Genomic DNA, 21,988 nt, shown 5'->3' with positions numbered 1-21,988 from the left:
CGAGCGGCGGCGGGTGGAGATAACGGCGAGCGGCGGAGGCGCCGGCGTGGCGCGGCGGCCTGCGAGCGGCAGAGGCGCGGGAGTGGCGGCGGCAAGCACTAGAGCGGCAACGGCGGTGGCATCGGTGCGCCAGCCAGGCGGTGGCAGGCAACAGCCGTCATCGGTGACCCGACCAAGCCGCAACAAGCAGGATCCGCGGTGAGCAGGAGGCGGTGAGCAAGCCCAACGGTGTCGCCCTTGCTGGACCGCAGGGATGTTTTCTTCTCAATTCCAAGCTTGCTCTGCTACTTCGTTGGATCCGGCGGCCATCTGCACGCAGCTATAGGCCAGTAGTTGTCGTCTTGCCAGATCTTTCTGTCCTACAAATACACTAAATCTTGCTTTGCTGCAAATGGAAGGTTTTGGTGGATGCATTGCATTTGGGGATCTCTTTCCTTTGTTCTCTTTCCTTTTCTCTTTTTGATGCATGCGAATGATTTGTCTATGGAAAGGTGAGGAGTAGATTTTGGTTTTGGATGAGGGGGTGATGCAACTATGCTAAGATTAGTTTTTTTTTCCTGTAAATGCGCGAGTTAGCAGTAACTATTTGATGTTGATATGGATGGCGATGAAGCGGAGGAGGCGGAGAAGGAGGTCACGTGACGGCGGGCGGCGACGGTGACGGTGGAGGACGTTGTCGTCGTTAACCCCGCCGCGTGTGCCTTCCGCTGTCGCTGCCCCCCGTCCTCCTGCTGCTCGCAGGCCGCCGCGCCACGCCCGCGCCTCCGCCGCTCGCCGCCGTCTCCGCCCGCCGCCACTCCGGCCCTCGCCGCCCACCGCGAGAGAGAGAGAAAGGGAGCGGCGAGGAGGAGAAGGAACTGGAGGGAGGAGGGAGAGAGAAGGGACACGTGGGTCCCACAATTTCTTTTGGGTGTAATGATAAATGGGTCCCATATATATTTTTTTAATTCTAAATACCACCTAAACGTCACGTCAACGCCACGTGTAGATGAGATCCGGTCAATACCGCCACGTAGGCGCCACGTCAGTAAAACTGCCTTCCAAAACCGCCAAGGGAATCAAATTGCACCGGTTTTAAGAGTTTGGGAGTCGAGATATCCGGTTTTGTAGTTTAGGGTCACGGATTAGATTTCGATTACTTTTGAGGGTCACTAAGGGTGTGTTTGGTTCACAGTCAAGATTGGATGGGATATGGCGGTCCATATTTTGTTCGATATGGCGATCCAGTTTTTTGTTTGGTTGAGCGAATATGGCGATCTAGTCTTTTGTTTGGTTGTAGGGATGAAGATAAATTTGGTGATCCAATTTTTTGTTTGGTTGGAGGGAGTAGGATGAATTTGTAGATGTGGTCATCTCTTATTTGAGATTGGTGAGTATAACCCCATCAAATTAATACACAATACAAATCATAAAATTTCCAACAATTTACACTACTATCTTCATTATAAATACACATAGAAAAAAAAGAAAAAAAAGGAAAAAAGCCGACTGGATCTGGGCAGGGCTCACCGCCGCCGGCGCCTTCTCCCGCCGGCGCCTCCCTCGTGCCTCCCCCCCCCCCCGGCCGCCATCGCCGCCTCCTCCCGCCGGCCGGGACCTCGCGCCTCCTCCCCTCTCCTCCGCCGCCGCCTCCTCTCACCGGCTCGCCGCTGCTCCCTCCTCCCACCGATGCAGCACGTCGTCGTCGTCGTCGTCATCGCCGGGCACGCATTGGCATCGCCGTCGCCGCCGCCCTCGTCGCCCGCGCCAGTGCTCGCCGCTGCTCCCTCCTCCCGGCCGCAGCACGTCGTCGTCGTCGTCGCTCGGGCGGCCCGCATCGGCATCGCCGTCGCCGCCGCGCTCGCTGCTGCTCCCTTCGGCTGCAGCATGTCGTCGTCGGCCCACATCAGCATCGCCGTCGCCGCCAGCGCTCGCCGCTGCTCCCTCCTACCGGCCGCAGCACATCGTCGTCGTCGTTGCCGGGCACCAGCCAGCGCTCTCTCTCTCTCTCTCTCTCTCCACGCGGTGATGTGACCGCTCACCCGACTCGCCCGCTCGCTCGGGCGGCCAAATCCGAGCAAATCGGCGGGATTCATCCATCCAGCATCTGGGGAGAATATTCCCCTCCGGACCGCCCTATCCCACTCCCGCCCACCAACCAAACACCCACAAAAAATGGGCCGCCATGTCCTATCCACCCAAAACCCTCCATCCAAACACACCCTAAGTGAACTTATTCCTTAGATCTATGTTTGTTTAACAGCCCCACATAACACAAGGCTCAAGTTGGAAGTTTGGCCCGGTTATACTTCCACTCCACCTTCCCCTTAGCCCACAACTCCCCTGGATACACACGTACCGTCGACGCCGCCGCTCGGCTTCACGCCACTCGGGTAGGCAGCGACCTAAGGGAGCAAATATAGTTACTCGAGACCTAACTACCTAAGGGACTAAGGGAGCAAGGCCCTGTTTGAAAGATTAGCCCAAGACTAATTTTAAGAGCTATTTCTAATATTTAGGGTGACATGTTTGGATTCATGGGTTAATTTAGGGCTAAAAGGTAAAGAGAGAGTAGAGAGAGAGCAGAGAGAGGGGGACATAAGGCTGTTTTTATATGGTCCCCACAGAAAATTAGTCCCATTAGCACCCCTTAGAGGGGCTAATGTTTTGAAGGTGCTAATTCACTTTAGCTCCAACTGAGCCCACCTGTTTGGATTCTTGGGGCTAATTCAGGGCTAAATGGTGAGGGCTAATAATTAGCCCATGGAACCAAACATGACCCAAATATAGTCACTCAAGAATTAGGGGGTGTTTGGGAGAGAGGGGCTAAACTCAGAAACATAAGTCCCTATAGGGGCTAAAGTTTAGCCCCACTTTAATCCCTCCAACCAAACACCACCTTAGTTTGCAAATGGGCGATCTATATTTGGTGGTTCCAGTGATTGAGGCGAAGATCAAAATTAGCTCCTCAGGTAGGTAATTGAAAGTTGCACTTATGTCTTCATTCCTCCATATGTTGTTCTTCATTTTTTTTTTATCCTTGCCAATACCGCGTACATAATAGTTTTAGGAAGAAGTTTTGCCGCTTCTGATGTTGTCAGGTTTCTAAAATTGTAGAACCTAACTACCTAAGTTTTATGCAGTATTCTTTTCATGAATGCATTAAGCCAGCAACATGTTGTATTGATTTGGTTTACTGATTACTAAACACAGAGTTGTTGGAGGCTTAGAGTAGTACAAGAATATTAACACAAAAAGCAGACCAACCGAGGTGTTTTTTCTGAAGACACAAATATATTTTCTTCTCTAATTAGGGCACCTTTTTTTTTTGATTCTGCAGATCTCAATATGTGTTATTGAAGCTATATATTTCTGTCTTCCTCAATTATTCTCTTATTTCTTTATTTTAACACGATTCATATTATTTTTCTTTACTGAATTTGTACATAATATTTATTGAACTTTTGGGTACCTGTGGAACGGTACAATGAATTTGAATCATTCATCTCAGATACGAAGTATGGATAGTTGGATAGGCTAAAGTCCATTTAAACGTTTTATATAGTTTCTCACCAAACACATTGATGCATTCTATATTGTACAATTTGTACTGCAACCCACAACATTTACAATTCATTGTTTGTTAGCTTAATTACGAGTTTAGACCATGCCACATCTTCTGCAGTTTTATGCTGAAAGTTGGTACTTAAATTATCTTTAAATTTGTAGGGTTGTTAAGAAAAACAAATTCTTATTGTAGAAAGCCATCTCTATGCTTAAGATTACATTTCATTCACCATCTGATTTTAAGTAAGTCCCATAGCAACACACGGGATGTCAACTAGTATATCTTGTTATGTAAATCATACCATTTGCTAATTGAGCAACCTTATTGTTCCACCTAACCTTTATGACTTCTAGCACTATTTAGGCTGTGCTCGAGAGGAGGGGTTGGGAACCCTCCTTCCCGACATGCAAAACAAAGCATGTATTATTGCACAATTAATTAAGTATTAACTTTTCTTTTGAAAAATGGATTAATGTGATTTTTTAAAATAACTTTCGTATAGAAATTCTTTTGGCAGAAAACACACCGTTTAGTAGTTTGAAAAACGTGCATGCGGAAAACGAGAGAGTGAGTTAGGAAAACTAAGGGAAGAACACAGCCTTAAAGCAATGATAATAGTAGAGCTCACTTATTACTATTAGCTCATCTTAAAGCCAACATATATAATAAATTAGCTATAAGGTTGGCTACTATTTTCTTCTCCTCTCTATATCTCTAACTTATGCATTTAATGTATTTGCCTTGGAGTTTGTGTTAAGCTAACTCTTGCATATGAGCTAACACCCTTGATTTTTTTTTTTACCTCTCCCCTTCACGTAAGCTTGTAGTAGGCTTATAGCTCATTGTTATACTTGCTCTTAGACTACTAGTAGTCTCTTCAGGCCGGGTTCTTCCCTCAGTTTTCCCAACTCATCTATCTCTTTTTCCGTGTGCATGCTTTTCAAACTGCTAAACGGTGTGTTTTTTTTAAAAAAAAATTTCAATACGAAAGTTGTTTTTTAAAAATATATTAATTCATTTTTCAAAAAATAATTTGTTAATACTTAATTAATCATGCAATAATACGTGCTTAGTTTTGCATGCCAGGGAGAAGGGGTTCCCAACCTCTCCTCCCGAACGCAGCCTCAGTCATCTTCGATTCAATTTTTTTTCCATCTTAGTGTTGACGGTCGTTATCGATCAGTTTCGACCGTTAATATTACCAACTAGTGATCCTTGCAATGCATAAATATGTTAGAGCAATAATATTCCACTAGTATTAGGTATACTAACCTTTTGCAGAGAATGACAATAAAATGAAAGAGAATCGACATCAACTTTAATGATAAATCAATTGGACGATGTTGAGAGATAGACTTATGTATGAATGGGCCAAGAACTCAGAATTGACACAACACAATGGGCCAAAATTCACAAGTCTACGGAGGAGAACAACAGAGGAGGCCACCTGCCGAATATGGGCCAGGTTGGGCCGGCCCCTGGTTCGGCCGAACCTCCCGTGGCGCCGATGGATGCAGGGTTTGGATGGACAACTGGGATTGACCCCCAATGGCGGTTGGAGGGTATTACCGACCATTCCAACCGTCACAACCGTCATTACTTGCCTATAAAAGGAGCTCCTCTTCTCACTTCACACACACACCTCAAAAAAGAGCTCTCTCATTCCTCTCAAGTTTAGTTTAGTAGTATCTAGCTGGTGGAATAGAAATATAATAGGAATCAGGAGTTCGGAAGCCGTCGGAAGAGTTCGGGTATGGCTCTAGTAGCTTTCCTTTCCTCTTTTGTAAGCTTTGTATTTTTATTAGAATACTCTTCTATATACATTTATGGTATTGAAATACTTTCCGAGTATATGAGTTCCAACTTTACATTATGTTCTTGTTATACTGAATATACGGCTAGCTTATCTGGGAGATGCTTTGGTGCGGGTATAGTGTTTGCTTATGTAATTACTCTATGTCATGACGATGATATTATAGTAGTATCTGGTAGTTTAGACGTTTGTCTAGATTACGAGATATCATTATTTGGGGTTATATATTACGGATGAGAGGTGGGCCGCTGATGGTGACAGCTCAGTACGGGTATTCCTCCGCGCCTATATATAATCCTAAGTTCATTTCCTGGGGAGGGTATTCCTCCGTATTTAGCCCCGGTTAGATGATCATGATGGGCTGTCGTAAGGAACTCGGCAGTCAGGGGTGGCTTCTCGAAGTACCAGGAGGGCATCGGATAGAGGGTATTAGCTAGTATATCAGTTAACTAGAATGTATGTATACTATGTATATTAGAAGTATAGGAATAGATTTCTTTTCTCTTTTCTTTCCACCTAGCTTAGATAAAGTATTATGAGAATGAGTAGAAATGCTTGTGTGTCACTCTACCCTTGGATTATCTTAACCCCTGCTTAGAATATAATTATCACAAGTAATATATAAATTATTAGTTGAGTTCTCTCTACATGATCTTCCTACAGGATAAAATAAATACGATACCCTTAGAATACTCTCGGGTGAAATGCTACAATGGTATATCCGTGCGCTTGCGGATGAACTCTATAACTATAATATACCAGAAGTATTTCTACGCCATTACTGGAAATTATATTTCTAATAATGTCGTTAAAAAATACCAACACATGGTACTTCTAACCATCATCTCACCCAACCATCCACTTAACGAGGAACACTAAAGTATTTTCTTCTCGATCTTAATGTATAGTACTTCCTCTGTTTTAGCTATAAGATTGTCTAGTATTACCCATATTCATATATATGTTAATAAATCTAGATATATATGTGTGTCTAGATTAATTAACATCTATATGAATATGAACAATGCTAGAAAGTCTTATAACCTAAAACGGAGGTAAATCGGAGGTAATACTAAATAACTTAAATATATTTTGAGTATACCCATACTAACTAATGTCTCTCCGTTAGCTGCTTTGTTACAGGGCGCATGGCTCACATCGCAGTAATCTCTTGTAATAATATTGTATACACCAAAAAGTCCTATTATTGATGATGTTCATTGATTATTCTCATAACAAAATGTTTACTGTCCGCTTCCTTCGGTCATAAATAATTGATGTTTAGCATAATATTAAACTTAACTTTAAAAACCTTGACTATTAATATCACAACTTAATAGATTGTATAAATTTATTGTAATATTAAATTACTGGTCAAAGTTTTGAAGTTTGTTTGAATTTCGTTCTAAACATAAAATTTTGACCAAACAGAGTAGTACAATATTCAGATAGGAAGGCCCTCTTTAGTTCCCAAAACAAAATTTTTCACACTGTCATATCAAATGTTTCGACACATGTATGGAGTATTAAATATAGGAAAAAAAATTACACAGATTGCGTGTAAATTGCGACACGGATCTTTTAAGCCTAACTGCGTCATGATTTAACAATATGGTGCTACAGTAAACATTTGCTAATGACATATTAATTAGGCTTAATAAATTCGTCTCGCAGTTTTCTAGTGGAATATGTAATTTGGTAGAATATGTAATTTGTTTTGTTATTAGACCACGTTTAATACTTCAAATGTATGTCCGTATATCCAATGTGACAACCAAACCTAAAAATTTTCCCTAACTAAACAAGGCATAAGCAATCAACTAAGGCCCGGTTTAGTTTCCAAAAAGTTCTTCCCAAAAAATCACATCGAATCTTTGGACACATACATGGAGCATTAAATATAGATTAAAATAAAAATTAATTGTACAGTTTGCATGGAAATCGCGAGACAAATCTTTTAGTCTAATTAGTCCATGATTAACCATAAGTGCTACAGTAACCAACATGTGTTAATGATGGATTAATTAGGCTCAAAAGATTCGTTTGGTGGTTTCCAGGCGAGTTATGAAATTAGTTTTTTCATTCGTGTCCGAAAACCCCTTCCGACATCCGACCAAACATCCGATGTGACACCCAAAAATTTTCTTTTCACGAAGGGTCTACGAGGAAATTAGTACAATCCACTGCAATTGCGTGGGTTTAAAATGGGCATATAGCCGTGCTTTTAGCCCACGTGGAAGTTAAATTAAAGTTAAACAAAATGCATTAGAAAAGAAAAAGAGAAAAAGAAAACCTAAAGAACAGAAAGCATGAACAAAAAGGAGGGGGCCAAGCCAACGTATCTTCTTTGCCAAACCATCGCGGTGTCAACCTATAAAAACCTCCCAAAATTTTTCTCACTCAAACCTTCCCACCCAAAACGAAAAGATCGCCGATCCATTCCATCGTCGCCTCCATCCCACCCATCATCCCCCCTCCCCCACCACCGTCCTCCGGCCGCGGCGCGCGCCGGCAGCCGCGGCCACGTCCACCACCACCACACAGAGGAGGCCAGCCAGAGGCACGCCCGCCGTCTGACGCCAGCCAGCGCGGGAGGCGGAACCCACGTGTCCCCCTCTGCCGCCCCCGCGGGGCCCGCCTGTCACCCAGCCCCCCCTCCTCCTGGTGGGCAGGCGAAAGCGACGCGTGAAGGGGGAGCAGCGCTGCCTGCGCTCACACACCACCACCACCACCACCCCCCTACCCCCCCTCCCCCCCCCCCCCCCCCCTCTCGATGCGAGCGATGGGTGCCCTTCCCCCTCGATAGCCGCGCCGCTCTGCTCCCGTTCCCCATTCGCGGATTCGCCCCCTTCCCTCCCCCCGCATCTCCTCCCCCCCACGCCGCCGCCGCCACCGCCGCCGCCGCCGCCGCCGCTTCGGCTCCAGCTCTCCGCCCCGTCCGGTACCCGCCGAGGAGGAGGGTGGGGGGTTTGCTCCGCGCCTCGCGCGCGATCCGCGGCGGAAGTCCCGGCGATCCGGCACTGATTTCGGGGTGCCGCCGCGGCGACCTGGGGAGGTGAGCCGCGATTCGGGGCCTGCTGGGGCGGGTTTGTGGGGGGTTTTGGTAGGAATTTGGCCGGGGGTGGGGTGGGCTACGCGAGCGTGTGCTTAGGGCGGAGATTCGGATTTGGGGGAGGTGGCTGCGGCTGTTTGGAGCGGAGGGGTTTAATAGCTGCAGGTGAGCTTGTGCGAGAGAAACGGATGGTTGTGTCTGCGTGATCCGACGACGAGCTAGGTATAGCTTGTCTGTATGCATGCTGTTGTAGTTCAAGATGATTAGCTAGGTTAGATACAGTGGTTTGATATAGAGAGTAAACCGAGAAGAAATTTCAGAGACCTGCCGCGGCAATAGGTGTACGAGCTGAAGCTTGGGGGGTGTTTGGACTAACAGCAGCATGTCATAGTGGAATCATGTGTGCGGTGTGCTAGTTTTTGGACTTTGAAGCAATGAAACATTTGAATGATGTTAGGGTTGGAAGTAAAGTAGCAAGGATGTATCTAGTGCAGGCTAATTGTGTTGGTGGTTACAAAGGGAGGGTTTGTTTTACTTTTCATAATGCGGTTGGGTTGTCCATTTGCATGCTTCCTTCATATGACAAAGTTTAATTTGAGTACGAGTGACAAAATGACAACAGGATATTGTCTGTTATGTTCTGTTTACCCCAGTTTTTTGTTGTTTAGCTTTTTTACTGGGGTTTCATGATAATAGAAATGCTTTTCTGTTTGTTTTGTACCGCTCTCTGAATTTCGGCCTGTAAAGTTGTATGTGCGCATGTTCTGTTCTATGATATATGGTGCAAGGGAGTATTAAATGCAACATTGAAACGGGTAGCAGTCAATAATCGAAGTGTAACGTGTTGCACCACGCATGTCTGTTTTATCTGTTAGAGAGTGCTTATCACCAGATTGTATGCTCATGGAAACAGATGGTAACCTTCAGTTAAAGTAGAACTGTTCATCAACTAATGCATCATTTTGGTGTAAGTACATAATACGAATAATTCCGAGTATATTCATATACCTGAAGTGCTTAATTTTATTGACACATATCACAGTACAATCTAATCCTCGATTGAACTCTGTCTGATTTCTTGTTAGAAACTTAGAATTGAACTCTGTATCATATGACTATATTGATATGAAGATTAATCTATTCAATTAAGGGTTGCCTATTTTCCGATTTTGAACTACCAACTAAGGAAATTCTCTTCTGTTGCTAGCAGCATGTGACGTTGATACTCTAATGATGAAGGAGCGGAGCTCTTTATGTGAAAGTGCGGCAGATGGAAGTTGGGTTTTGAAATACAAAAGGAAACGGAGCAAGCTAACAGTTAGTCCATCAAGTGAGCATGATGCTTCCTCACCAATACTGGATTCTCAAATGAACAATGGTTCCATCAAAAAGAAGATCAAACATGACACTAACATTTCTCCATCAACCAAGAAGATAAGAGGACATGATGGGGTGGATATCTGCTCTGATACTTTCCATTTGTAGTTTAGCTGTATATCTCATCTAATAATCTCCATATCTGGCTTTGCTGTTAATCTGTCTTGTGGATATTGTTTGTGATTTACTCCTTGTGGTCATGAGAACAGGTCATTTGATACATTAAAACAGTTTCAAATACAATTTTGACCATAATTGTAAAACATCTGTAGAACCTAATAAAACTATCATATCACAAAAGTTCTTGCTGAGGCAAATCTACACATATGATTTTCATGTATTTAATTTAACTGTTTAAAGACATCTTGGTACTCAAGTTTGGAAAGTTTGACTGGAGGAAGCATTTCTTATGGCACTCATGTAAAATCCCTCATGTCTACAACAATGAATCAATCCACTACCTTTGGCAATTTGACACATGATGGGGATGTGACCAAACTCTTGCAGTTTTTCTGCATTCAAGATGCATGCCTACAAAAAATATTGGAGTCCCATGTAGTTATCATACATTTGTGTGCGAATAATTATAGGAAATTGCAAAAGCAGGTTTTGGAAAAAAAATGAATTGAATTTGAGCTGAACAGTGATACATGTAGTCATAATTCTTACAAGTTTAAGGCCTGATACATTATTATTTGTTTTCTTTGCATTATGCGGTCTAAATATTTTTACATATACATTTCTTGTCTTTCTTCAGTACTTCTACGAGTGTGTAGAATGTGATCTCGGTGGCAATTTGCTGTGCTGTGATAGCTGTCCACGAACATACCACTTGGAATGTCTTAATCCTCCTCTCAAGGTTTGAATCTTATCTGTTGTTTCTTGTTTTCTTTGACTGTTTTTTTGGGGATTGTACTGATTGCTTCTTATCTGTTTGCATGCTTCCATCTACAATGTAGCGTGCACCACCTGGAAATTGGCAATGCCCAAGATGTCGTACAAAAAAAGTTAGCTTGAAGCTCTTAGACAATGCTGATGCTGACACCTCTAAACGTGAAAGAACAAGGAGAATGCGCACAAGCACCACATCAGATAGCCCATCCCCATCTCCACAAAACAAAGCCTCTTTTAACACATCACGTGGTGCTGCATTTAGGGATGATGAACCAGGTGCAAAAGACAATGAAGTTGAGAAAAGGAAACCATTGATATTACATTTGAAGAAGCGTTCAACCAAGGAACTATCTACGGATACCACATCATCAAAGTCAGGGTTACTTGGAAAGTCTTCAGAAGAGAAACAGGAGAAACACGGAAGTGCTTTGAAAGTGAAGAAACATCTGCACCCCATGGAATTATCTCCAAAGAAATATAAGAACAAGAAGCAACACAGTCACAGAGACAGTAAGAGATCCGAAGCAAAAAAGGTCAAATATTTGGCATCAGATGTGGACAGTGATTCTTCAATGGAACCATCTACTTCTCTTGAGCACAGTGAATCGCCGCCCCCAAAAAGAAAATCGTTGGATGGAAGAACACCTGCATCAAGTACCAAGAAAGGAAAAAAGAAAGTGAAATTTGTTGATAAAAAACACCCTGAGGTATTCAAACAAAACTTTGTTATGCTAAAATAGCATTGGCTGAGCTGGATTTGTTTTCTTTATTTTTTCACTTTTTCAGAAATGCTACTTAGTGATTTTGCCATTGTTATACATTGGTGAACACGTTATTATGTTACTTGTGAACTCAAGAAGTTTGCACTATGTTTTTTCTTCCTGATCCTATCACCATTTACTAGATCTACACTTTACTACATTTGTCACCTTCTATATTTTCTTTTTAACCTTGTTGTATCTTGCGTGTCATAGTTTAGCAATTCAACCATAAGTTTATTACCTATATTTTAGGAATAATAGCATGCAACCATCATTTCTTTTTGCAAAGTTCTAATACTAATATTTTTTTATAGCTTATTCTGTACTGCTTTCTCATATTACACAATATGTAATTGATGGCCTTTGAATTGGACTACCTTTTATGGTTGTTTTTCTGTTTTCAAGTTTTACTCTGGTGCTGTTGTATGCTGTGGAGGGAAAATATATCTTTCGACATACAATCAATCTACATATCCTATAAACTATCCTTTTTTATCACCATTTATCTTCACATTACAGGCTTACCATATGGGTATTATGGTAGTGGTGCAACCTTTTTCTGTCTTGGTGTGTCTGACCTATCACCACTGCCATGAATTGCTTTTTAATACTTTTATTTTACAAAGATAAACTTGCTTGATCATTTTTTTGTTTCATCATCTGGTATAAAGATTTTTCCATGTCAGCTTCTTCTGATCACTTCTCTTTGGTTGCTACAACAATCAGCCTTCACCACTTTTTTATGTGCATAGTGTCTTACCTCCTTCAATTCCTATTGCATGATGAACACCTTATTGGTATTCACAGCTACCAAATGTCCTAATTCTCTTAAAAGAAAAATGCCCTAATTCTCTGACATACTTGTGTTCAGAATGCTGTTCATATAACTGAAAAGGAGCATGGTGGTGCAGGAGACAAAATAACAACTCAGGGGGATCTGCAGGTTTGCTCTAACAACTAATCTGCTAGTGTTTATTGTAGATGGTGGTCTGTGGAGTACTGTAGTTGCATCAAGCCACTAGCTTATCTATATAAATTGCATTTTCATCCCATTAATTTGCCTTTGTTCTGTCTCATTTCTGAGTTATCTGACTATTGCAAAACATTGTTCTTTGCTTAGGTTGATCGCATCCTAGGCTGTCGACTTCAGACAAGCCAAATCATTTCACCTGCCCATGCTTCATCAGAGCAGATTGATATGGCCCCTCCTAGTGCATCCAGTGCACCAGAACCTAGTCAAGCCCTTTCAAAAGGACTTCATGAAGAAATTCAGTCTTCTAATAGTGATACTAATGTGACAGAGGATGCATGTGCTGATGAATTAGCAAACGATGGTGGGGAAAATAATTTGGATTGTTCTGATGCTCAAAAGGAGAGTAATGTTAGATCCCATGGACACAAGGAATCACTTAACGCAAAAGAAATCATGAATACAGCATCAGCATGTTCCGCTGATCAAATCGTCACAGTTAAGGATGCTGGAGCAGTACAGACAAATGTAACAGCTTCAGTAAATGGTGAATATGAGACAGTAACTGATATTCCAGAAGAAAAGAATGACACCAAACATCCAGTTTCCAAAGCTGACACAGAAGTCCACACTAAACAAGAACATACACCTGATAGTAAATTGCACGGGAAAATACAAGAAACTGAATTAAAGGAGCACGACGGAACTACTTATGAGTTTTTAGTTAAATGGGTTGGCAAATCGAATATCCATAACAGCTGGATTTCTGAATCTGAACTGAAAGCATTAGCAAAAAGGAAACTAGAAAACTACAAAGCAAAGTACGGAACAGGTTTGATAAACATCTGCAAAGAACAATGGTGCCAACCGCAACGAGTTATTGCTCTGCGCACTTCTTTAGATGAAATAGAAGAGGCTTTGATCAAATGGTGTGCCCTTCCATATGACGAATGCACGTGGGAAAGATTAGATGAACCTACAATGGTGAAGTATGCACATTTGGTCACCCAGTTCAAAAAATTTGAATCCCAGGCTTTGGATAAGGATAAGGGAGGTAGCCATGCAAAGCCAAGGGAACACCAAGAGTTTAATATGCTGGTTGAGCAGCCAAAAGAACTCCAGGGAGGTATGCTCTTCCCTCATCAACTGGAAGCATTGAACTGGCTACGCAAATGCTGGTACAAGTCAAAAAATGTTATCCTTGCTGATGAGATGGGTCTTGGAAAGACTGTGTCTGCCTGTGCTTTTCTATCATCCCTATGTTGTGAATATAAGATTAACTTGCCATGTCTTGTCTTGGTTCCTCTTTCTACTATGCCCAACTGGATGGCTGAATTTGCATCATGGGCACCTCATTTAAATGTTGTGGAGTATCATGGTTCTGCACGGGCAAGATCTATTATTCGTCAATATGAGTGGCATGAGGGTGATGCAAGCCAGATGGGTAAAATCAAGAAATCTCATAAGTTCAATGTATTGCTCACTACTTATGAAATGGTGCTTGTTGATGCTGCATATCTTCGGTCTGTGTCATGGGAGGTTCTTATAGTCGATGAGGGTCATCGTCTGAAGAATTCTAGCAGCAAACTTTTCAGTTTACTCAATACATTATCATTTCAGCATAGAGTTTTGCTGACTGGAACTCCGTTACAGAATAACATTGGTGAAATGTATAACTTATTGAACTTCTTACAACCTGCTTCTTTCCCTTCTCTAGCTTCCTTTGAGGAGAAATTCAATGACCTTACAACAACAGAGAAAGTGGAAGAGCTGAAGAACCTTGTAGCTCCACATATGCTTCGAAGACTGAAAAAGGATGCAATGCAAAATATCCCTCCAAAGACTGAACGAATGGTGCCTGTTGAATTGACATCAATCCAGGCTGAATACTACCGTGCTATGCTTACAAAGAACTACCAAGTATTGCGCAATATTGGGAAAGGTGGTGCTCACCAGTCATTGTTGAACATAGTAATGCAACTTCGGAAAGTCTGCAATCATCCGTATCTTATTCCTGGAACTGAACCTGAATCAGGATCACCAGAGTTCTTGCATGAAATGCGAATAAAGGCCTCAGCAAAGTTAACTTTGTTGCACTCTATGCTTAAAATCCTACACAAGGATGGTCATCGAGTTCTTATTTTTTCTCAGATGACAAAGCTTCTTGACATCCTTGAAGATTACCTGACTTGGGAGTTTGGTCCGAAAACATTTGAAAGAGTGGATGGTTCAGTATCTGTGGCAGAACGCCAGGCAGCAATTGCTCGTTTTAATCAGGACAAGAGTCGTTTTGTATTCCTGCTATCTACGCGGTCATGTGGGCTTGGAATTAATTTGGCAACTGCAGATACTGTTATCATATATGATTCTGATTTCAATCCACATGCTGATATACAGGCAATGAACAGGGCACACAGAATTGGACAGTCAAACAGACTTTTAGTTTACAGGCTTGTCGTGCGTGCTAGTGTTGAGGAGCGTATCTTGCACCTTGCGAAGAAAAAATTGATGCTTGATCAACTTTTTGTTAACAAATCAGAATCACAGAAGGAAGTGGAAGATATCATTCGCTGGGGAACAGAGGAACTCTTCAGGAATAGCGATGTTGCAGTTAAAGATAATAATGAAGCTTCTGGTGTTAAAAATGATGTAGCAGAGGTTGAGTTTAAGCATAAAAGAAAAACTGGTGGACTAGGCGATGTTTATGAAGACAGATGTGCTGATGGTTCTGCTAAATTTATTTGGGATGAAAATGCTATCACAAAGCTTCTTGACAGATCCAACGTTCCATCAACAGTAGCTGAAAGCACTGATGGGGACTTGGACAATGATATGCTTGGCACTGTAAAGGTAATTTAATTTGTGTACCATCTTTTTAAATAATTGACTACTCATGCAATGAATTGTGATATCTAGAATGCCATCTTGTCTGTGTGTCACCAAAAAATAGTGTTTCACTTAAAGGAAGTTTCTAATCATTTTTTCTCAATTAAACTTTTTTTGTTTGTGTCCAGTTACAGACAAATTTCTCCACTAATTTAGATCTTTAATTTCTTAGACCACTTTTAACCATTGCATTTTTTTTTCTGTATGGTACTGTCCATCATATTCTGATGTATGTTATACTTTGTGCAATTAATAACTTCTCTGTGTGGTTCTTAATTAATTCTCTTTTAAACCCATTTATCAGTCAATAGATTGGAACGACGAGCTGAATGATGACCCTGGTGCCACCGAGGACATCCCAAATATTGATAATGATGGTTGCGAGCAGGCATCTGAAACAAAGCAGGATGCAGCTAATCGTGTGGAAGAAAATGAATGGGATAAACTCTTACGTGTCAGGTGCTGCACTATACCATGTACTTGTTCTTCCTCTTGGCTTATGATGGTCTTAATTTATAATTTTTTTCTTGTTTACTTCGTAACTTTACATGCCAGAAAATAAACATGATGGACGAATAGATACTCCAAGCCTAGAATTTAAGAAACTGAATAAGTTAAGACACACCACATCTCAGCTTATGAAATTTCATTTCTCTTCGTCTTTTCCAGTGGATTCAAATTTGTGGTAGCACAAATCCCTACTTTTGGGAGGCGCATGATGCACTACTTAGAGTCATGCGAAACAAATGTGGACAAGTGCCTTCTGTTCACCAAAACCTCATCTGACCTTACAAAAATTTCCACAGCCACCATTTCTTGTTTCTACTTAAACACTACCATCATTCTTTTTCTGATGTTTAGGTCTTTAGGACATCGATCTGGCTCCAACACAAATGTTTGATCATTGTCTTTTTTAATCATATATTCATAAAAGATATTGAAAATATAACCACATGAAATTATTTTCATGAAAAATCTACTCATATGAGTCACATATCAAATCTTAATATTTTTGGATTTATTAGCGAGTTAAGATTTCAAGGTTTGACTGCAGCACACCTTCTAAAACATCATCTAATTTAGAACAGGTGGAGTGGAAGGTGAGGCCACGAAATGCAATCATAGTAGCTTTACTGGTTGCAGCTAACTCTCTCTCTCTCTCTCTCTCTCTCATCTCAGATGGGAGCAGTATCAAACTGAGGAGGAAGCATCTCTTGGTCGAGGTAAGCGTTTAAGGAAGGCTGTTTCTTACAGGGAAACATTTGCAACCATTCCTAATGAAGCTTTAAGCGAGGTAATTCTGCATTTTGACCTTGTTCTGCATTTATTTTCTGTTGATCAGTTAGCAATGCTGGTTCATAAGTTAATTTACTGTGTTACTACCTTCTGCATAAAAAAATATGCTTGCCTAAATATCCTGTAAGGGATCTGTTCTCCTAGCTAACAAGCATAAATTTATCTTTGCATTTTTGTCCACCGTGGTCCACTTATTGTGGCATATAATTGCTGCAACCCTATGAACATTGAGCTTTGCAACTTTTGCTTTCTCTATAAGTGCATAAACTATTCAAAGTATGTCTTATGAGGCTCTCTGAGTATATATATATATTGCAACATTTTGAATCTGTAAGTCAAAAATTGTACCACAATCCCCACATAACTGAATTTTTCATGCGCCATTTTGATTTTCTTGATTTGTTCCTCTCTGCTATTCACTCATGCCTATTGAATACTTTCCGTCCACCACACAGATGGAAATCTGAGGTGGCACTTAACGGATGCCACAATAGACTATTAATAATTGCCAAATGACCTACTGTTCTCTTTACTTGGAGTCATAATGAGATAATCACAATTACTCAGCAATAAGCCGCCTCCTTGTGGGCATAACCAGAGGAGAGGGGAGAGGAGGGGGATAAGTTCGCCCTGGAAACCTAGGTGGCGGCACTTCCATCCTACCACGGATCTGCGCTTCCATCCTCCCCTTTGCGGCACCACCGCATCCTCTTCCTTGTCCTTCATCACCTTCTCCACCTCGTCCCTGTTTCCCAGCAAAGTACTCTTCTACTCCCATCTTTCCTCTGCTTTATGCTGATTTGTTCTTCTCCCTCCATGCTTCCTTCCTATCTTCTTTCTGGTGTGCTGCCGAGCCGCCACCTTCACTACTTTAGGCGGCGGCGGCAGCTCGCTTCCTGCTAGTGCACCTGCATTAGGGTGAGAGGGAGAGGGTGCTTTAAATGGGCTATTGTGCTGGGGTTTACTGCGCAATACTATAGTGTGCTGTGAGTGGCTTAATGTAATTTAGGCCTCTCTCTCTCTCTCTCTCTCTCTCTCTCTCAAAATTGTGTAATCTGTACATCTGATCACTTAGGCTGAAAGGCAGGGGTGGGTGCTTTGCATTGCCACCGTAACAACGATGAGAATGCTTTCCTAAGTCCTCATACCCTCACCCCTTTACATTTACATACACAGGACACCAAACCCTTAACAATAAACACAATTCAAATGATTTATGGGAGCTCTTTGTAGTTTTGGTTTGTGTTAACATAGTTCAAAAAATAATTTTGCAATAAATTACTCTTTATTATGGGCTCTTCGATGAATTACTACTAAATAATTTCATTTTGTGGGATTTATCCTATGTAATTCTACAGACACATGATAACATGTGAATTCCTGTTACCCTGCAGGACTCACTTTTCTTATTTATGTACGATTTTGGAAAATCGGCTAGTTAGGGCTATTCAAGGGGGATATGATTTTGGTAGTGTTGTTCTTTAGAGCTTGACAAAGCATGTTAATAGCTGTAATGTTGAATTGTTATGGCAAATGGGAACGACAGTCTGAGCTGTGGGCATCATATAGCTTTAAAATCGAGATAGTGTGTGTGTTCAGTCTACCACTCATGTTCACGTTCTCAAAATCAGGCTTTCCGTTGAAAAAAGTAAAACCAATGCCTACTTTAGTGTCTTGGAGAATCAAATGAACAGTTGAAACTTGCTTATATTTGAAAGCTTATGTGTTCCCTGATAATTCAGATATATACCAGAGTTCCCTGAATAGTTTAATCTCCCATGAGTAATATTGCGTGCATTCAATATAAATGTAATATTCAGAGACTTCCGCAGATATGTTACTGCAGTGCAGTTTTTAATTTGCTATTTGCCTTGCACTCTTATATTCACAATAGTTTTGAGTCATGGTTTCATGATTTGCTGGCATTGGTATAGGACTCTGATGAGGAGGATGAACCAAAGCGAGAATACACTGCAGCTGGACTGGCTTTGAAGGAAAAATAGTATGCTATCTATCCCTTTATCTCCCTCCCTCTCCCTCATGCGAAGGCTGGGGATTCCTATACTTGCTTTCGCATGTGCCCTTATCATCAGGCATTGATTTACTTCTGATTGTAACAGTGAAAAACTCCGAGCTAGACAAAAGGAAAGGATTGCTCAGCGCCATGTGATTAAGAATTATGCTGATGACAGACTTGAAGAATTCATGAAACTATATGATTCCAGTGCAAATCCCTTGAGAATTGTAGAAGATCCCAATCCTGTGCAGCCATCAGGGGCTAAACGTCTCGGTGAATCAACTGCAGAAATGAAGCAATCCTCGAAGAAAACCAAGAGATATCCTGAAATTCCTCAAGAGCTTTATGCCAAGCTTCCTGGCAATGCTGCTTCATCAAAACATCACCCAAAGGCAGCAGATATCTCCAATTCAGGAACTCCACATCACCTTTTACCTGTTCTTGGCCTTTGTGCTCCAAATGCTGATCAGATGAACTCATATAAAGGGTCAGTTTGTGGGCCAAGCACAAAGGAGCAAAAAAGAGCTAGTGGTGAACTAGCCAACAAACCGCTGTTGACTCCTGCTGTTGATCATTGTAGCGAACAAAAACATGATGGCCAACCAACTCCTTGTAAGCCTATGTTTCCTGGTTCCTCCGAGGAGACTTTGCGAAGGCTGAATAATATCATTCCAGACAGTTACTTCCCCTTCCAACCTGTATGTCCTCTTCTTTCTTTGGTAGCATATTATTTCATCTAGTTGCTTTATCGTTGTTCATGCTTTTTCTTCAAAAGTGAAAAATATAAGATAGTTGTCCACTTTATACTTATTAGGAGGAAATGGTGCAACCTACCCTGATTTTAGTTTTTAAAATAATTTTTATGGATGTACAATTGGGAAAAGAAGAATCCATTCTTGAGTACAGCATAGATGATGTTTTATCTAGTTAAGAGCATCATTAAAGAAAAAGAATAACAAGGTTTTTGTGTGCAGATTCCTCCTATATCCGGGAAGGGGATTGGTGATCATGTGGAAAATCCTGTATCGTCCATTCCTTCATTTCAAGGGAAACTGGGTCTTCCTAATTTTAGTCTGGAAGACAGTATTCCACTTAAGCATTTGAAGTCAGTACCGGATCTATTTCCCAACTTGTCTTTGGGCACTAGCAATGAATATCTTCGTAACTGTGTCCCAGAATTGCCAAATAGTTCATTTCTACCAAGCTTTATGGCAGATATTGCTGGAACTTCAAAGCAGAAGAACAAGTTCATGGCAGATATGTCTGGCCTTCTTCCAGGTTTGGCAATCAACCCAGTTCAACAAATCCATTCGTCCATGCCTGAAAATCATAAGAAGGTCTTGGACAAATTAATGATGCGTGCTCAGTACTCCTCAAGCAAGTTCTTGAAGAATGCCTCAAATAAATTCCTGAAGAAGAGTTTAAAACCAGACTATTGGTCAGAAGATGAACTCGATGCTTTGTGGATTGGGGTTCGCAGGCATGGAAGAGGAAATTGGGAGGCCATGCTTAGAGATCCAAAGCTGAAGTTTTTGAGCCACCGATCTCATGAAGAGCTGGCCTCAAGATGGATTTTGGAGGAGCAGAAAATTATAGAGGAACCAATGCCTACAGCCACCAGAAGCTCCAACTCTACATCATTTCCTGGCATATCGGATGCAATGATGTCTCGGGCACTTAATGGAAGTAGCTTTTCCAAACTGAGGATGGAGCCGCCAAAGTTGCAGTCCCACCTAACTGACATTCAGTTAGGTTGCAATGATATACCAACCAGATTTTCTCATGTTGAGCCCACTAATTACATGAATCTAAGTGAGGGTGGTCCATCACTGACACCGTGGCAGGATTTCAAAAATAGATCAGGACACAGTGGAGATTTTCCTGGCCCACTTGACAAGTGGGAGAAACCTGATATGGGGTTGATCCCACCATTTATGCCAAATCCTTTTATGAAGGAAAGCATTGGGTCACTGCCCATAAACAGACACAGCAGTAATTCCATTCAGCAGAATGAAGTTGGATCAAGTTCTCATGAGAGCATACTTCATGGTTTTTCAGACGGACAGGCCAAATTATTCCATGAGATGCAACGGCGTGTGAAGTTAGGGAAATTACCCATTGAGATGAATCTGAATCACACAAAGCTCTCAGATCCTCTAGCTGAGAACTCTGGTGATTTTGAAAGTTCAAAACCAAACAAGCTACCGCACTGGCTTCAGGAGGCTGTGCGTGCACCTCCATCCAAGCCACCTGAATGTGAGCTACCAGCAACTGTTTCAGCTATTGCTCAGTCTGTGTGCCTACTACTTGGAGAGCAAAAACCAGCAATACCTCCATTCCTGATTCCAGGACCTCGTCTCTCTCTCCCCAAGGACCCAAGGAGTGCTCCAAAGAAGAGGAGAGTTCACAAAGTTCAGCAAGCTTCCTCCCTGGTAGACCATTCCAAAACTACAGTTGGGCAAGGTGACCACAACTCTACTCCGTCAGCACCACTATCCATGGAAGCCGTACCTGCCTCTCCTGCAGTTATTAAAAACAATGATACCCCCTCGCTCAACTTGAACTCACCGTCTTCATCATCAGCTGGCAGTCGGGGGCAGGATGCGTCAACCCCTTCCACTTTTGAAGAACCAGAAAGAACCATGGAAGGTTCAGAACCTGCTTCTGATGCTGCCACTTGCCCGTCCAGGTCAGAGCCTCCTGAGACTGGTACTCACAGAACCGAGTTCTCCGCGGTAGATGACATGGATACTGGATCTTGTAGATCACCCGTGAGGGATACTCCTGACCCTGACAATCAGAAGAGCGAATTGTCTGGATCAGGTAATACACCTACTGAACTTTCTGTATTACCGTTGGTTGATGCACCTGGGGCGAGCAGCGAACCTGCTGTAGTGCCCGTATCCAGCGACGAGGAGTCAACCCAAGAGGGTGTACCAGGCAAAGCCGTAAGCACCGGCGACCAGGAGAAACGGACGCCCCCTGATGAGAGCGAAAATTCAGGTGCGGCAAATCCAGTTTCAGCAGCTCAGACAGCTGACGAAGATAAGGTGGACGAGATGATCACAGATGAGCATTAGAACTTTTGAGCAATGAGCTCAAATGCTTATTTTTCTTCCATTTAGCGCTGGGATTTTCCCTTTCCCAATGGTTTCCAGTGTGTGGAGGTATCAGGTACCTGCCTTTTGTGTTTGTATGCTTAGCCCAGAATCCAGATAGAGTAAAAATCCAGGGACTAGTAGTTTAGCCCTCTAGTCCAGCGGGAGCAAACTCTCGAAAGCCTCTATATACATGAAGTGTATATTTTCAGACATGGTACCTTGGACATGGACAAGTATTCATTTATTTATGCGTGTATGATTTAGATAGCCCGTT

General features: G+C 42.1%; 1 protein-coding gene across 3 annotated transcripts; it reads left to right on the top strand.

The window, feature by feature from the left end:
- Positions 1 to 8,185: 8,185 nt before the first annotated feature.
- LOC127779202 (protein CHROMATIN REMODELING 4) lies at positions 8,186 to 21,981 on the top strand. 3 transcript variants are annotated; one of them, XM_052305932.1, is made up of 11 exons: positions 8,186 to 8,415; positions 9,620 to 9,864; positions 10,547 to 10,648; positions 10,749 to 11,390; positions 12,316 to 12,387; positions 12,565 to 15,264; positions 15,605 to 15,759; positions 16,480 to 16,594; positions 18,531 to 18,598; positions 18,717 to 19,311; positions 19,588 to 21,981. In XM_052305932.1, exons 2-11 carry the CDS (start codon positions 9,643 to 9,645, stop codon positions 21,691 to 21,693), a joined length of 6,777 nt encoding a protein of 2,258 aa, XP_052161892.1. In that variant the 5' UTR covers positions 8,186 to 8,415; positions 9,620 to 9,642; the 3' UTR covers positions 21,694 to 21,981. The 3 variants fall into 3 exon arrangements, with proteins under 3 accessions (XP_052161892.1, XP_052161889.1, XP_052161891.1); XM_052305929.1 differs by having other exon boundaries at positions 8,187 to 8,415; positions 9,623 to 9,864; XM_052305931.1 differs by lacking the exon at positions 8,186 to 8,415 and adding an exon at positions 8,478 to 8,577 and having other exon boundaries at positions 9,623 to 9,864.
- Positions 21,982 to 21,988: the final 7 nt, after the last annotated feature.

Source organism: Oryza glaberrima, chromosome 7, assembly GCF_000147395.1.
Source record: "Oryza glaberrima chromosome 7, OglaRS2, whole genome shotgun sequence".
NCBI classification, from domain to species: Eukaryota; Viridiplantae; Streptophyta; class Magnoliopsida; order Poales; family Poaceae; genus Oryza; species Oryza glaberrima.
Note: the sequence above shows the minus strand (reverse complement) of the source record. Positions and strands in the feature narration are given on the sequence as shown.

Bases quoted from the DNA above. Each gene is read 5' to 3' on its own strand.
- LOC127779202 (XM_052305932.1), top strand. From the start codon at position 9,643: ATGATGAAGGAGCGGAGCTCTTTATGTGAAAGTGCGGCAGATGGAAGT. The intron at 11,391-12,315 runs GTATTCAAACAA...ACTTGTGTTCAG, and splicing joins TTGATAAAAAACACCCTGAG to AATGCTGTTCATATAACTGA. The intron at 18,599-18,716 runs GTATGCTATCTA...TGATTGTAACAG, and splicing joins CTGGCTTTGAAGGAAAAATA to TGAAAAACTCCGAGCTAGAC.